This window comes from Odocoileus virginianus, chromosome 6 (assembly GCF_023699985.2).
Source record: "Odocoileus virginianus isolate 20LAN1187 ecotype Illinois chromosome 6, Ovbor_1.2, whole genome shotgun sequence".
In the NCBI taxonomy this organism is placed as follows: Eukaryota; Metazoa; Chordata; class Mammalia; order Artiodactyla; family Cervidae; genus Odocoileus; species Odocoileus virginianus.
In genome coordinates, this window is record NC_069679.1 from 73,243,394 (window position 1) to 73,257,278 (window position 13,885).

General features: G+C 56.8%; 1 protein-coding gene across 2 annotated transcripts; it reads right to left on the reverse strand.

Annotated features, from left to right (window-relative positions):
* Window positions 1-367: 367 nt before the first annotated feature.
* Window positions 368-13,629, reverse strand: PGF (placental growth factor). Of its 2 annotated transcripts, XM_020906917.2 has the most exons (7): window positions 12,969-13,629; window positions 11,715-11,757; window positions 7,214-7,410; window positions 6,106-6,182; window positions 4,140-4,169; window positions 3,973-4,035; window positions 368-1,109 (listed from the first exon to the last, which is right to left on the reverse strand). In XM_020906917.2, the coding sequence occupies exons 1-7, from the start codon at window positions 13,041-13,043 to the stop codon at window positions 1,082-1,084; spliced, it is 513 nt and encodes a 170-aa protein (XP_020762576.1). In that variant the 5' UTR covers window positions 13,044-13,629; the 3' UTR covers window positions 368-1,081. The 2 variants fall into 2 exon arrangements, with proteins under 2 accessions (XP_020762576.1, XP_020762578.1); XM_020906919.2 differs by lacking the exon at window positions 3,973-4,035 and having other exon boundaries at window positions 12,969-13,616.
* Between the last annotated feature and the right edge of the window lie 256 nt (window positions 13,630-13,885).

The following is a 13,885-nucleotide window of genomic DNA, read 5'->3' on the forward strand; positions in this document are numbered from 1 at the left end:
GGAGCCAGGAGCTGTGGCACCTGAGAGCCGGGCATGGGGCTGGGGGTAGGGTGGCCCTGGGGGAGGTGGCAGGGGCCAGGGGAAGAGGACTGAGCTCTTGAATTTGAGGGTGTTCAGGGGTGGCTGAGGCCTGGGCCCCCAAATTTAGGGCCAAGCCTCCATTCTGGGAACCCCTCATTATGGGAAGAGCGGGCCTCGGGGTTTTGCCTAAAGCATCTGGAGAAGACACCCCAGGGACTGCAGGCTGGACCCCCACCCCCACTCCCACCCCAGGCAGCCTTGGGGCCCACGGTCCTCTTTCCTCTGTCCCCCTTCCATTTCCTGCTGTCGCCTGCTGCTCTGGCAGGAACACTCCCCTGGAAAGCAGTTTCAGACTAGAATACTTTATTCAAGAGAAACTGGCTTGGTGGTCAGACAGCCACGCGAGGGCAGCTCGCTCCATGTCCAGCTTGGGGCCCACTCTTTGCCTGTGTCCTTGAGAGGGGCGGGATGATGATGCTTTGGCCACAAAGAACAATGTCTCAGCACAAGCAGCAGTTAAGAGGTGAGGCGAGACCGAGGGGACGAGGAGTGGCAGAGGCCCCCCAGGCAAGCACTGTTCTCCAGAGCTGAACGTCCGACCTCCAGAGTGCAGAGTGGCTGCCCGCCCACCCCCTCAGCAGGGCCAGGGTGGCCAGAGCAGGGGCCTCCACCCCCCACTTCCGCCAGGAGCTTCCCCAGCGGGGGTCGCTGGTCTGTGCGGAGCCCAAGGTTCCGGGAGGGCAGGTGGGGGGTCTCCAGTCCTTCCTTCTCCAGCCTCCTGGAGACCCCCAGGGCCTCTGGGGCCAGGCCTGCCCCTCACAAAGCCACAAGTCTTGCTCCTTCTCAAGCTGAAGCCACATGGGTCTGTCTTCTTTCTCTCACGTTCTGTTTAAGGCACTGAATTCCTGAGGGTCCTGTCCCACGGAGGGAGCGAGTCACTCAGCAGGGGTACAATTGGCTAATAAATAGAGGGCAGGTGCCAGCGGGGGGGTAACTGAGAATGTGACGGTAATAAATACACGAGCCGGCTGTGGGGGGTCTCTCTCCTCCGAGGGACTGGTTACCTCCGGGAAAGAGTATCACCGCACCTGCCAGAGACCAAACACAGAAAGAGGGTATCAGCCCAGGGTGGAGGGTGGGGTCCCTCCTATGGGAGGGAGGACTTCCCAGAGTGGAAGCTTGGACAGGGAGCACGGAGAGCCTGCAGTGCTCCTGGATCTCTGCTTGCATGAGGCTGAGAAGCGGTTAGGAACTGGCCTTCACCAAGCACTTACCCATGTGCTCAGCCCTGCGCCAAGCACTCTCTCATTTACCCTTAACGATATTCCATGAGGAAGGGCGCAATTACTATCATCCTTTAGCAGATGAGGAAACAGAGGCTCAGAGAGGTTAAGAAACTTGCCCAAGGTCACACAGCAAGTTAGTGACAAAGCCGGCTTTGAACACAGTCTGGCTCCATGCACCAATGCCTTTGGTTACTTTGGGGCAGCAATCTTCAAACGAGGATACCAGAACCCCTGGATGCACATGAAGATTGTCCAAGTCCTATGTGAATATTAGTGGTTTTAAAGGAATCTGCTCCCAGCCTCTACCTGCACTCTGCCCGAAAACTGTCTGCGACAGAGGTCTGCTTCCTATCATCTCATTGCCAAAGGCCCTTCTCCCTTAGAAAGGAAGGAAGCTCCTGTTACAGTACTTTGCCTCAAGGTAAAAAGGATTCAGGGGGACACTGAATAAAAAAACAATTTGATAGATATCGGTGTAGGTGGTTGAGAAAAGAAATATGATGAGCTATTGAGTAACCAAGTCTTTTGCAAGTTGGGTGGTTTCCACATCTGTTTTCAACAAAATTGAAGAGATTAGCTAAATCATCAGCTAATATGTTAAGAGAAGTAAATTCTTATAGCAGATCACTTTCAGGTTTTCGGCAAATATTGATAACTTGGAAGGGGTTCAAGTGCTTGAGTAACACCCAGCCCCATTTATTTATTTATGTGAACATGGTTTTTCAATCTTTTCATCTGCAAAAAATAAACAGGAATGGAATTACTGCTGAATTCTGTCTCAGTCTGGCAGGAGATAACGTTCATTGCCGGGTTCTTGCCAGGTTCATCAACTAATTGGAAAGCAGCTGCATCCATCTTATTGAGATGCAACCCCAGTAAGATTGATTGTCCTTTTGTGCTTAGCATCTAGTAAAATATAATGTATTTGTGCTGTTTTAATCAATGGGTACTACTAATAATTACTGTGATAATTCATTCCAAGAAAAAATTTAATTTCGAGTTTTCTGCTCACAGGAAAATTTAAAATAATTCAAACTCATATACGATTGTTGTGGCAGATAAGTAAGACAAGGTGGTACATAAAAAATGTTTGACTATTTAAAAAATATTACATTAGGCTGAAATTCTGTGGGGAAAGTAAAATGGAAAGTCATGTTCGAGGAAAAAAGAAGCAATGGAAATATGCAGCTATTAAAGGAGAGTGTTCATATATTTTTTGATGTTGTTAAACAATTTTTAAAAAGTGGATGATCGTATTAAATCAGGATGGCTTATTCCACAAGATACCTCTGGAGAGTGATATAATGGTTTTATATTAAAATATTAATATATTACATCCTTTGCAACTATCTACAATGTTGATGAAAAAGGTTAATATCGACTTAAAAATGAACAAGGGGGCATGTGGGCTTTGGAAGTTCTTTCAAGAGATTCCCAAATGAAACACTGGAAGACTGCTACCCCAGCAGCTAGCACAGGATGCTTTCCATCTGGGGCTGCTTGGCTGAGGAGCCCTGTGGGGACTGCCAGCCCCTCCCCTAGTCACTGCTTGGAACCCTGGGAGAAATAAGGGCTACAGGCCTGCAGGGACCAACCTCTGAGAAGCCCTAGCTTCACGGAGTGGGGTGGATGTGTCTGCTCCTGCAGGGACAGGCTCACAGGATAGGGCTTGGCCAGCCCCAGCCCCATGACATGAGAAGATCTGTGGAAAAGACAGGACTGTGGAGACCGTCCTGTTGCTGGGAGGAGACTGGCCTTGAAGGAGAACCGCAACGTGACTGAGTTACTGCGCGTGTGAGCTACTTTATTTTTCCTGCTTACTCTCACAGATTCGGGGTTGCCCTTTGCTAATTCTGCTCTTCCAACGCTCAGGCCTGGACCCCAGCCACCTTCTCCAGAGGTGAAACCAAATGGACAGGTAACATGGACAAAGAAAGAAAAGCAAGTAGACCCCAAGGCTCTCTGGGAGAGTGAAAGAACTACTGGCCTGAGAGCCAGTGAGGGGCTCTACCTTCCCTAGGGCCTCCAAGAGGTAGCCCTGGCTAAGTTTTTGGACTTAAAAAAAAAAATTCTTACTTCTTTTTTTTTTTTGGCCACACCCTGCAGCATGTGGGACCTTAGTTTCCTGACCAGGGATCAAACCGGCAACCTGTGTGTTGGAGTCTTAACCACTGGACCACTGGCCTGTGTTGTGTGCTAAGTCACTTCAGTCGGGTCTGACTCTTTACCACCCTAAGGACTGTAGACCGCCAGTCTATGTCCCTAAATTTTTAGACTTTCTAACACTAGAGTGTAAGCCCTGTATAAGGGCAGAAATATTATTGGTCTGCCCACGAAAGTACCTGGCACACAGTAAGTGCTTGGTAAATGTTTGTAGATGGACCGAATGCTTGTTTGACCCCCCTGACGCTCATTCTACACACAGAAAAACTAGGCTCAGAGAGGTGATGTGATTTGCTCAAGGCCACACAGAGACTTAGAACTAAGCCAGGATGGCTTCCTGGTTCTTGTCTCGGTTCACCTGAGGCTTCCTAGGCCCTGGCACCTCTAGGTTCTGGCCCGCACCGCTGGCTTTGTCCCTCCCCGACCACTGACCGTGTTGGCAGGGTGGGGCTCCCCTCTGGCCCAGCCTCCTTGCCATCCCTGGGCACCCCCGCGCACTCACAGGTGACAGTCTTTGTGTTTCTGCTCCTTTCTCTTCCTCTGGCCCCTGACCTTGGCTCTCCTCCTGCAATAAGCCAAAAGCGTCAAGACAGAGCGGCTGGGGGCCCCATGCTAGGTCAGGGCTTGGCAGGCCTGAGAACAGCCTGGCACCCCTGCCAGGCTGCTTACCTTTTTAGCGTCGTCTTCCCCAACCGAGGTCTGGAAAAACAGAGAGAGGAATGGAGGAGAATTAGGACAGCTGTAGGTGGGGGCTCCCTGGCCAGACTCCCCTGGCCATCACTGTGGCTGGCCCTGTAGTTGGGGCTGAAGCCACTAGGGGGTAGCGTGGAGCTGGTGAGGGAGAGATGCCCAGAGGCCTGGGGGCTTCCACTCCCACTCTAGGCCTTGGTGACCCCACTACGAGAGGTGCGAGCATCCTCTTGGGGGTCCTCTCCACACCCGTCTGCTCTCCTCTGCTTCTTGGAATCAAATCTGGGGGCTGAGTCTGCTCTCTGCAGCCTTTCTCTGTTCACTTCTTTCCCTTGCAACTGCCAGGGTGCCCTTTCCTTCCAGAGTGCCCTCTGGGAGTGTCCTCACTGGCAGTGAGTGAGGGGCAAGGCCACCTGTCAAGGCACAACGGCCACCACCCTACCCAGGGGACGTGTGATGTTGCAGCAATCTCAGGGATCAGGGTGAGGGAGCGGGATGACGGGAGGTGATCGAAAACCCCACAGTCATCAGACTTGTCCTGGCTCTGTCTCCCGGGGCCGTGGCTGTTGGCCCAGAAGAGAGAAGAAAGGTGGCCCTGTTGCTCAGCCCTCTGGAAGGCGACAGTCTTCCCTGGGAACCAGGGTGGGGGTGTGGGACAGCATGGTGACAGTCAGCTTTGGGCCAGGGAAGGCTGCCCTAGGCTGGCCGTCTCCCTTGGGAGCCAGGGCAGGGTACCAGCACCTCCTGGGACTGTCTGGTCTTGTCTCTGCCATCTGGGACCAGTCAGAGACACTCTTGTACCCTTAATCTTCTCATCTGTCTGCCCCAGGTTATGAGGGCAAAGGTGATGGGGAAGGTGAAAGGTCACTGTCTAGCACTGTGCCAAGGAGGATTTGCTACTGAACTGTTGTTACATGGCCAAGCCCTGGCAAGGGAGGATGGGAGGAAACAGATTGAGGCAGGGCTTCTAGCAGTGGTATAGGTCCAAGAGCAGTGGCCAGAGCCCCGGACACCAGGCAGGACCAAGCCCAGGGCAGTACTGGGGTGTCTGTAGAGTGTGGTAATGGCCATGAGAGGTAGCATGAAAAAGGGCAGGTTTAGGGGTCAACAGGCTGGGGTCAACCCACTAGCTGTGGCAAATCATGTAACCATAGCAAGCCTCAGTTTCCTCATCTGTAAAATGGGTGGTTAGGAGACCAAGGACTTGGTCTGTCTTGCTCACCACTGTATCCCAAGCATCTGAGACCATACCTAGAATATAGTAAGTGCTCAATAGATGTCTGCTGATTAAATCAGAAAACACACTCAGGTCGGGTGCCTATGTTGGGCGAGGCACAGAGGAGATGCACCATAAACGATGGTTCTCCCCCTCTTCCTGCCCCATGACATGGCTCAGGACCTCTGGTCCCATGCCTCCATCCCATGGCCAAGAGGTATCAGGAGTGCCCCTGAACCAGTTGCCGGTGCCAGGCCTGCTGCTCCTGGTAACTAATGCTAAGAGTGCCCTGGGCACCAGCAGCAAGATGAGTTGGGGAGAGGCTCTGCCAGGTGGAGACTTGACTTTAAAGAAAGCCTGTGTCTCCTTCCCTCTGTCCCGTCCCTCCTACCAGGGTTTGTCTGTCTTTGAGCTCCTCAGTCCCGTTGCCCCCTCCCGTGGGTCCAAGTGCCTCTTCCAGGGCCCTGGCATCCCCCTCCCAGCTCGAGAAGGGAGAAGGCGTGTCCAAGCCTGGCCAGTTTTGGAGGGACCCTGGCTCCCTCTGGCCCTGTGACTTCTCAGAAGCTAATGCTCCAGCTCCTGGGACCAGCTTCCTGGGCTGTCACCGGTCCCGGATTTCCCTGGTCTCCATCAACAAGGAAGGAGGCACAGACTGCAGCACGGATGGGCAACCCCTGGCTGATGCTGCCAGGGGCGTGGGGGCTGTCCCGGCCGCACCCGAGGACCCACCTGCACTCACAGCTGACATGCTGAGAGAAGCTCATCTCCACAAAGAAGGGCAAGTCCAGAGCGCGGTACTTCATGAGCTGTGAGGAGACAAAGGCTGGGTGACTGGACTACTGGGGTGGCCTGCGGGTTTCCAATACTCCATCCAGCCACCCCTTAGGGGAGGACCAGGCTCCCTACTTCCCACCAGCCTTGGTACTGCATGGGCTTTCCTGGTGGCTCAGATGGTAAAGAATCAGCCTGCAATGCAGGAGACCTGGGTTCAATTCCTGGGTAGGGAAGATCCCTTGGAGGAGGGCTTGGCAACCCACTCCAGTATTCATGCCTGGAGAATCCCATGGACAAAGGATAGCTGGTGGGTTACAGTCCGCAGGATCGCAAAGAATCGGACACAACTGAGCGACTAACACCTACTTATTTACTTCTGTACTACACACCCTCATTCCGCTTGGTGTGTGGGGCAAACAGCCCTCCTACCTACCTGCGGACCCGAGGGAGGCTCCCATCCCCGCCTCTTCCCAGGGCCATCAGCAAAGCACAGGGTAGGAAGGTGGCCCGTGCTCTGAAGTCAGCAAGGCCTATGTTCAAATTGTGGCTTTTCCACTTGCTAAGTAGGTGAAATATCATCTCTGAAGCTCAGCTTCCCTCTGTGAAATGGGAATATCACTTGGCTCCAAGGATTGAATGTTGAGGTAACATTTCTGAAGCACAGTGCTTGGAAATTTTTGAAGTTTCAAGTGCTCAGAAAAAAACCCAACATTGTGAGTGTGAGTGTGGAAGCAAAGCTCAGGGCACCAAATGCTCCTGGTATAAAAAGGGACGTTTTGAATCTGAACAGATTTCTTTCCCAACCTCAATCAGATATCTTGTGTCCTGGGGTAGGGCTAAGCCAGAGCCTGAGAAAGCTGGTAAGGGAGGAGGAAAAGGGGGCTCAAAGATGGGGTTGGGGCTCAAGAAGGAGGAGTGCTGTGGGTAAGAACACCTGGGTGTCAGTTCGGGTCCTGTGACCCTGGCCTGCCCTCTCCTGGTCCCCTCTCTCGGCGGGGGGGGGCAGACTCTGTGGCTGTGGATGGTGGGGCAGGCTGGGACCCGAGCTGGAGCATCTGCCTACCTGCATGGTGATGTTGGCTGTCTCCAGGGGCATGCAGTGCATCTTTTCATCGCTGCAGCAGCCGGTGCAGCGCAGCAGGGAGACGCAGGATGGGCTGAATAGGTGCTCCGTCTCGCTGGGGTACTCAGACACGATGTCCACCAACCTCTCTGCCGGCCGGCAGTAGCTGCGCTTCCACACTTGCTGGAAGGGCACCACTGGAAGGGCGCAGACAGCCGGCTCAGGTCCTGGGGCACGGCAGGCCCTCCCAGGTTCAGCCCACACCCGCTCCTCCAGGAAGCCCCCAGCCTACGTGAGCTCTCCCTCTGCTCTGAACTCTTGATGTCAATCCTCTGGGATGACAGCTGCGCGCCCCACCCTCCCGGCTCATCTGCTAGATGGAAATCCCAGGGGAACAGAACTTCTTAGGGGCTTGCGATTTCGGCTCTGTTCTCAGCTCAGGCGCTGGCATCGGCCTCGGGGGCCTTGGAGCTCGGAGGAGTGTGTCCTGGCAGTATCCCCAGGCCCTCTGGATCTTTCTCAGGGCCTGACCTGGTCCTCCCCTGGTCTTGAGGAATTGGCAGAATACAGTTAGCTCTGCAAGTTCCGCAAGACTGGCTTGCAGAGTCCCACAGGGAGGGTGAACCTTCCCCTTAGTCCTTATTTCCTCTCCTGTCTGGGCCAGCTCCTCCGCCTGGTGGCCCAGACTGCAGCCGGCGATGTGGCCCATGCCTGCTCTCCACTTTCTGTTGGGCCACATCACTCAGATCCCCTCTTTTGGTCCATGCTCCTTGCCCCCTTCTCATTTCTAACCAAACAAAGCCCACCACCCACTCTTCCGGGCCTGCCTCCCTGCCTCCTCTCCGAAGCCTTCTCCAACTTGTCTGATATGAACAGATGGTCCTCTTTTGAGCATAACTCAGCCCCAAGGGCTTGCTTTATCTCCGTCACCGGAGGCTTTTATCATTTTTACAAGCGAGTTGAGGCTCCTTGAAGACAGGCACCCAAACACCCAGTAAACACAGGCTAGGTAATTACTGACTGAGTAGATGATAGTTCACTGAAAATTATCAGGGACATCCCCGACCCCCACGATGTCCTGGTGGTTGTGACCGGATCTTTGGGGGCCTGATCTGGAGTCTCTCAAAAGACGCTGCTCCTTTCGGGGAGGGCCTGGGGCCTGGACCCAAACACAGACTGGCAGGAATTGAATAGCCAGAGCCAGGAGACTGGCTCCTAGTCCCGGCCCTGCGCTGGCTGTGTGACCTTGGGGAGGTCACAGCACCTTTCTGGGTGTATCAGTTTCTCCAGCTGGGGAAAAAGAAGAAGGCTGAGAAGAGATGGTTGCTAAGGGCTCCCCCAGCGCTGACAGCTCTGTGTTTCTGTGTGCACTGCACACACGACCCAGCCCAGCCTTGAGACTGCAGGCAGAGACACATTGCCAATCCTGGGTCACCCTGCCCTGCACTGGATGGTCGTCCTCCTCTGGTGAGGGAGAACAGGGGAGCTGGACCACCTGGGATCCCTGCAGCCTCTGCCCTGCTCCCAGCAGCCCTTTACTTCCTTCCATGGCCCTTCCTAGGAGGCAGAAGGGGCTGAAGTCCATTCTACAGAGCCTGCAAGGACGTGAGTCTCAGGGTAATCTCGGAGGAAAAATAAACTTCAGCCCTAGCAGAGGCCCTCGGGAAAGGCTGCAAGCCGGTGGAAAATACCCAAGAGGCGGTGTGTCCACGTGGAGCTGGCTGGGGCGGCACAGAGCAATAAACCCTGCTTATCTGGGCGTCTGCGGCTCCATTCTGCCCTGTCTGTTGCAGGGGCACTAGGGCTGGGTCCGGGGATGGGAAGGGGACCAGAGGCCTCCCTGATCCTGCCTCTCCAGGCCTCTGGGCCACTCTCCCTGGACCCAAGCAGGAAGCAAGGCCATGTCCGCCAGGCAGCCCAGAGCCCCAGGAAACTGGCCTTTGCAGGCAGAGGTCAGAGGAGCAGCTCCCTAATGTAACTCCATGAGTGCGTGTTTAGTCTAAAAGCTTCATGAGCACTACATAACTCTCAACGCTTAATCTCTGCCTTGGAAAACATAAATAACAGCAGAGGAATAGCCAGCTGCCAAAGTGCCATAGAAGGTTCAGGGTCCCACCTCAGGACCAGCCATCAGGAAGAGTGCAAAAGCAGAGGAGGGGCCCCGAAGTCCCCTATCATCCCACAAGCAGACTCCAGCCCACCCGGGCTGTGGGGCCACTGCCGGGTTAAGCAGAGCCCGGCAGGGCTGAGAAGGAAGAAGAGACTTCCTGTTCCCCCCACGCCCACCACACGACTGTGTCAACAGGACCCAGGCTCCAGGGCCCTGAAGCCCGGCACGTCCTGGGCCACATAGCCCAGATGGTGCTGGGAGAGGGCGGGGAAGGCAGTGGGCTGGGCCTGGCTTACCTGGTGGCCATCAAGGAAGAGGGCCGCTCATCCCTGGCGCTGCTGTCTGGGGGTGTGGGAGAAACAGAGGGTGCTGGCCAAGGGGCCAACTGAGAGAGTGTGGTGACCGCTCCCAGATGTGGGCTGAGCTCCTCAGCAAAGAGCTCTGCTCATCTGCTCCTGAGGGCACTTCCTCTGGCCCCCGACCTGCTCAGAGGCCAGGGTTGGAGAGAGGAACGGGGTGGGAGGTAGGTTGCCTGTGGCCCAGGCAGGCCCCTGGCTGCCCCCAGGGCCATGAGTGGGCTCCCTTGCCAGCCCCTGGGCAAGCTTCTGGTCTGGCTCCAGATGCCTACCGCCCAGGACAGAGGAGATCCCCGGATGGGAAGTGTTTCATCCTGAGAGCAAGCTCCTGGGGAGGCCCCTGGGTGGGAGTGGGGGGACAGGACTGGGCAGAGCCACGAACCACCAGCCCAAACCCAGCAGGTATCCCCTCTGTGGTCACCAGCAGAGCACACAGCCAGCCTGCTTCGAGAGACACCCTGTTCATGCCTGCTCAGCTGTGAGCCATGGGGAGGCTTGGTGTCACGCACTCCAGCTCTGCCACATGTCCTGAGGGGTGTCTGAGCCTTTAGGCAACAAGCGCAAGGGCCTCTCTGAGCCCCAGAGCCTTCATCTACAAAATGTGGAGAATATGAGTGCTTTCCTAGTTCACAGCTTGTGGTCAGCATGGAGTTATAGTAAGTGGCCGATACTATTACCATGAATAGTAACAGTAAAAAAAAAATCAACGTCTGTGGCTGCAGAATACAGAGCATGCTGTCTCTTGTCTGGTATTATGAGGGATGTCATTTTCAGGGTTTTGATAACTGGGGTCCAAAATTCTTTCCCTGGTCACAATACAGGCTCCCTAATCGATGATGATGATGACAGGGGAGCTGCTCTAAGGGACTGAGACTTCCCAGCCTCCTCACCCAGGTCCCTGGGATATATATACTCTTGGGACTCCTCTATGGAGTCACAGAATCCTGCCACCTGGGAAAAAGAACCTTTAGATATCATTTGGTCTAACACTCCCATTTTACAGATGATAAAACTGAGGCTCAGACTTCTCTGTCCAAAATATACTAAAAGGATCAAAAGGGCCATGGGGTGGAGATAGGTGATGGGTCCCTCTCCAAATCCCAGAAAGCCTAATATTGTGCCAGTCCCAGAGGGGACAGCAGGGCTAGGGAGAAGGTATCAATGAAATCAACGACTGCTACTGCCCCCACCTTCTCAGTGCCCAAGGGGCCTGCGACTCAAGCTGGCAGAGCATGACCAAGTCCAGGAGAGGCTGGCTACCAGGCGGTAGAGGGAGGGTGTTCCCAGCACGCAGAGTCTACCACGCGTGTGTGTGCGCACGTCCCTACACGCTCCCTTTCTTCCGTGGGAAGTGGTGTGTGGCCTGCCTGCACGTCTCGGAGAGGCAGGGAGGGAGGAGCAAGGCGGGGGGCCTGGCATGGGCCTCCTGCCTTCTGCACGTATGTCTCTTTGGCAAATGTCTTGCCCTTTGAAGATTCTCCCTTGGTGCAACCTAGGGTGGGGAGTGGAGGGCCCGGGAAGGGCACGACTCACTCTGTCTGTGTGTAATCAATGGAGAGGCCTCCTCAGGTCCCTGAAGTTCCTCCAGCCTGGCTGCTGGGAAGTCCTCTTGCCCATCCCTGGTCCTCCTGATTGCTGGCCCACTGCAGCCTGCTTCTGACCCTCAGTCTAGCCCTTGGCACTCATCACTGCACTGCCTTCCAAGACCCCATCTGCCCCCTCAGAGCGTGCTGGGAAAGGGCTCTGAGCCAACTGTTTGGACACTGGGTATATGCGCTCCTGCCCTGCTCTCTGGATGCCCAGTGACCCTGGCCCAGGAAGAGACCTCTCTAGGCCTCCGGATCACAATGCAAGGGGGATCTCTCAGGCCCTGCCAACTCTGTCAGCTAGGGCCTCAGCCAGCTTGCAGACTCTTCCAATTTAATATCGGCCTGCACCCACTCTTCATGCCAACCCTTTCCCATCCACTGCTGAGCCCTGGGATGTAAGGGCTTGGGGAGCCCTGCACCACCCCCTCCCCGCCCAGCCAGCTTACCTTCCACTTCTGATGAAATGGTCCCAGAAGACAAGGCCCACTGCTGTGGACAGAAAGGTGCAGAGGTGAGGGGGGGTGACCTTGGGCCTCTGTGCTCTGGGGTACTGTGCGTTGGCAAGAGCACAGAGGCCCCCTCCACCCTCCTGCCCACCTGCTGCTCAGACACGCCGCCCCATCTCAAGGCTCACTCTTTCCAGGTGCGACTGACAACTTGAGGGAGCCTGGATGGGTCCCACTTTCTCTGGCCTCAGCTTCTTCATTTGGAAAGGGTGGGAGACTAGAGAAGCTTTGGAAACCCATTTGCCTGCTATGTCCCAAAGATCTGGTGAGACTATGGGGGTCTCCCTTCTACCCAGCCCCCAGGCAGCCCAGCTAGGCCCTGTGCAGCTTGCCTTGGCCGGGTGCCAGAGCCCAGGGGGAGGCCATCAGCTGGTGGGAGCGGAGGCGCTGGAGCTGCTGCCGCCGGTAAAGTTACACCTCGAAGCAGCCCTGCAGCAGGCGGGCGGGCGGCGGGTGGTACGGCTCTCCCGCCCCCTCGTGGGACTTGCCCAGCCCACCCACTTCTGCGATGGGGCCGGGGACTCCCAGGGCAGTGGGATAGGGCCGTGGGGGTACCGTGGTGGGAAGGGAGCTTCATTGGCTTTGTCAGGATTTCACTGCCCCAGCTGGCTTGCAGCCAGACTCACCCAGCTCCTGGGAAAAGGGCTCTGCTCACTTCCCCAGGCCCTGCACTCAGGACCTCCAGCTGCCCACCCCGGAAAAGAGGGCACAGTGGGACTCTTGTCTCACCCCCCCACCCCAGCCCACCCAGGAGCCCTGGGCTCCGCCCGGAGCCTTGGTGGGGGCAGGGCCCAGCCTCCCCCACCAATGGCCTCTTGGGCTGGCTTCCCTTCCACCAGGCCAGGTCAGAGGTCCTGGGGACGCCTGCCTGGTCACAGGGCCTCGACCCTGACCACAAGGCCAGGGACCCGCCTGGGATTAGCAGAGAGATGCTTTTAGCAAAGCCACCGGGGGCTCCAGGGGCCAGACAGGAAACCTCCCTCCCTTCTCTGTGGCTTCCCTGCCCCCGCCAAGACAGACCCCCAGAGGCTGGAGTCTGGGACAGTCCAGCCCGAGGTCTCCTCCCAGAGGACTGGGTCTGGCCTGGCTCCTGGGAAGCGTGTGGACATCCTTGAGGGTGCCAGTGCCCGCTGTGGGTCTGGGATTTCAGAGCCCCGCCCCTCCCCATTCCCAGTCTGGGGGTGGGAGTCTTACCTGGGGGGGCACGGCGGGCAACGCCAGCCCCGTCAGGAGCTGCAGGAAGCAAGTGAACAGTCTCATGGTAGGCATCTTCTCAGACGTACCAACCCAGGGGGTTGCAAGAGAAAACCACCATGCTCATCTCCAGGGGGAGCCCCTGGCCCAGGACCGGAGTTGGATGGGAGCTGGATGCCCCCCTCACTGCTGCCCCGAGGTCCCCGTGGGCGACCTGAGCATCCTCTGAAAGCCCTGGAGATTCTGGAGGCCCCCGCAGGTAAGGCTGATGCAGAGTCCGGCGGGGCCGGGCGGCGTGGGGCAGGCGGGTCCCTGGGAGGGCCGGTCAGGAGTCCCAGCGCGATGCCGGGTCCTCTCTCTCTGGTAGCCGGCCAGTGATGCCGCTTCTCGCTCAGACAGCAGCTCCCTTCTGGGACTTAAAGCTTGTTGGCGGCGGTGTTTCAGGGGCCGCGGACGGGGCGGGGCCGCACGGCCGCCCCGCCCACCGCCGACGAGGCTCCAGACCCGAGTCCCAGGGAGAGGCCGAGCCCAGCGGGGCCAGAGGGCGGCCGGGCGGCGTGGATCTGAGCCCCAACTCCCTCCGCCCGCGGTGCGTGAAAGGGCCGACCCCCACGCTGACTTGAAAGAAGGCCAGTCAGTCCCGTGCCCACATCCTCCCCGGCGACATTCGGAGTCTGCTGCCGCCGCCCAGCACGGAGCACCATCGGACTCGGGCAGCACCCAGTGCGGGCCGCGGAGAGGGGACCGCAGCTCGGCTCTGACCACCTCGGGTGCGGGACAGCCAGGTCAGCCCGACGCCTGTGCTCAAAGCTCCTGCTGTTAGCGGCCTCTGCAGAGATACCGCTTCAGACCCCCCAGGAAGGCAGTGATTTGGTCTGGCACTTCATGGTGCCACCTTATACCATCGCCGTTATCCT

Excerpts from the sequence above, each read along its gene's own strand:
- PGF (XM_020906917.2), bottom strand. The coding sequence starts at position 13,043 with ATGCCTACCATGAGACTGTTCACTTGCTTCCTGCAGCTCCTGACGGGG. Across the intron at positions 7,411-11,714 it reads CATTTCATCAGAAGTGGAAG|TGGTGCCCTTCCAGCAAGTG; the intron begins GTAAGCTGGCTG and ends GCGCCCTTCCAG. Across the intron at positions 4,036-4,139 it reads GGGAAGACGACGCTAAAAAG|GAGGAGAGCCAAGGTCAGGG; the intron begins GTAAGCAGCCTG and ends GGCTTATTGCAG.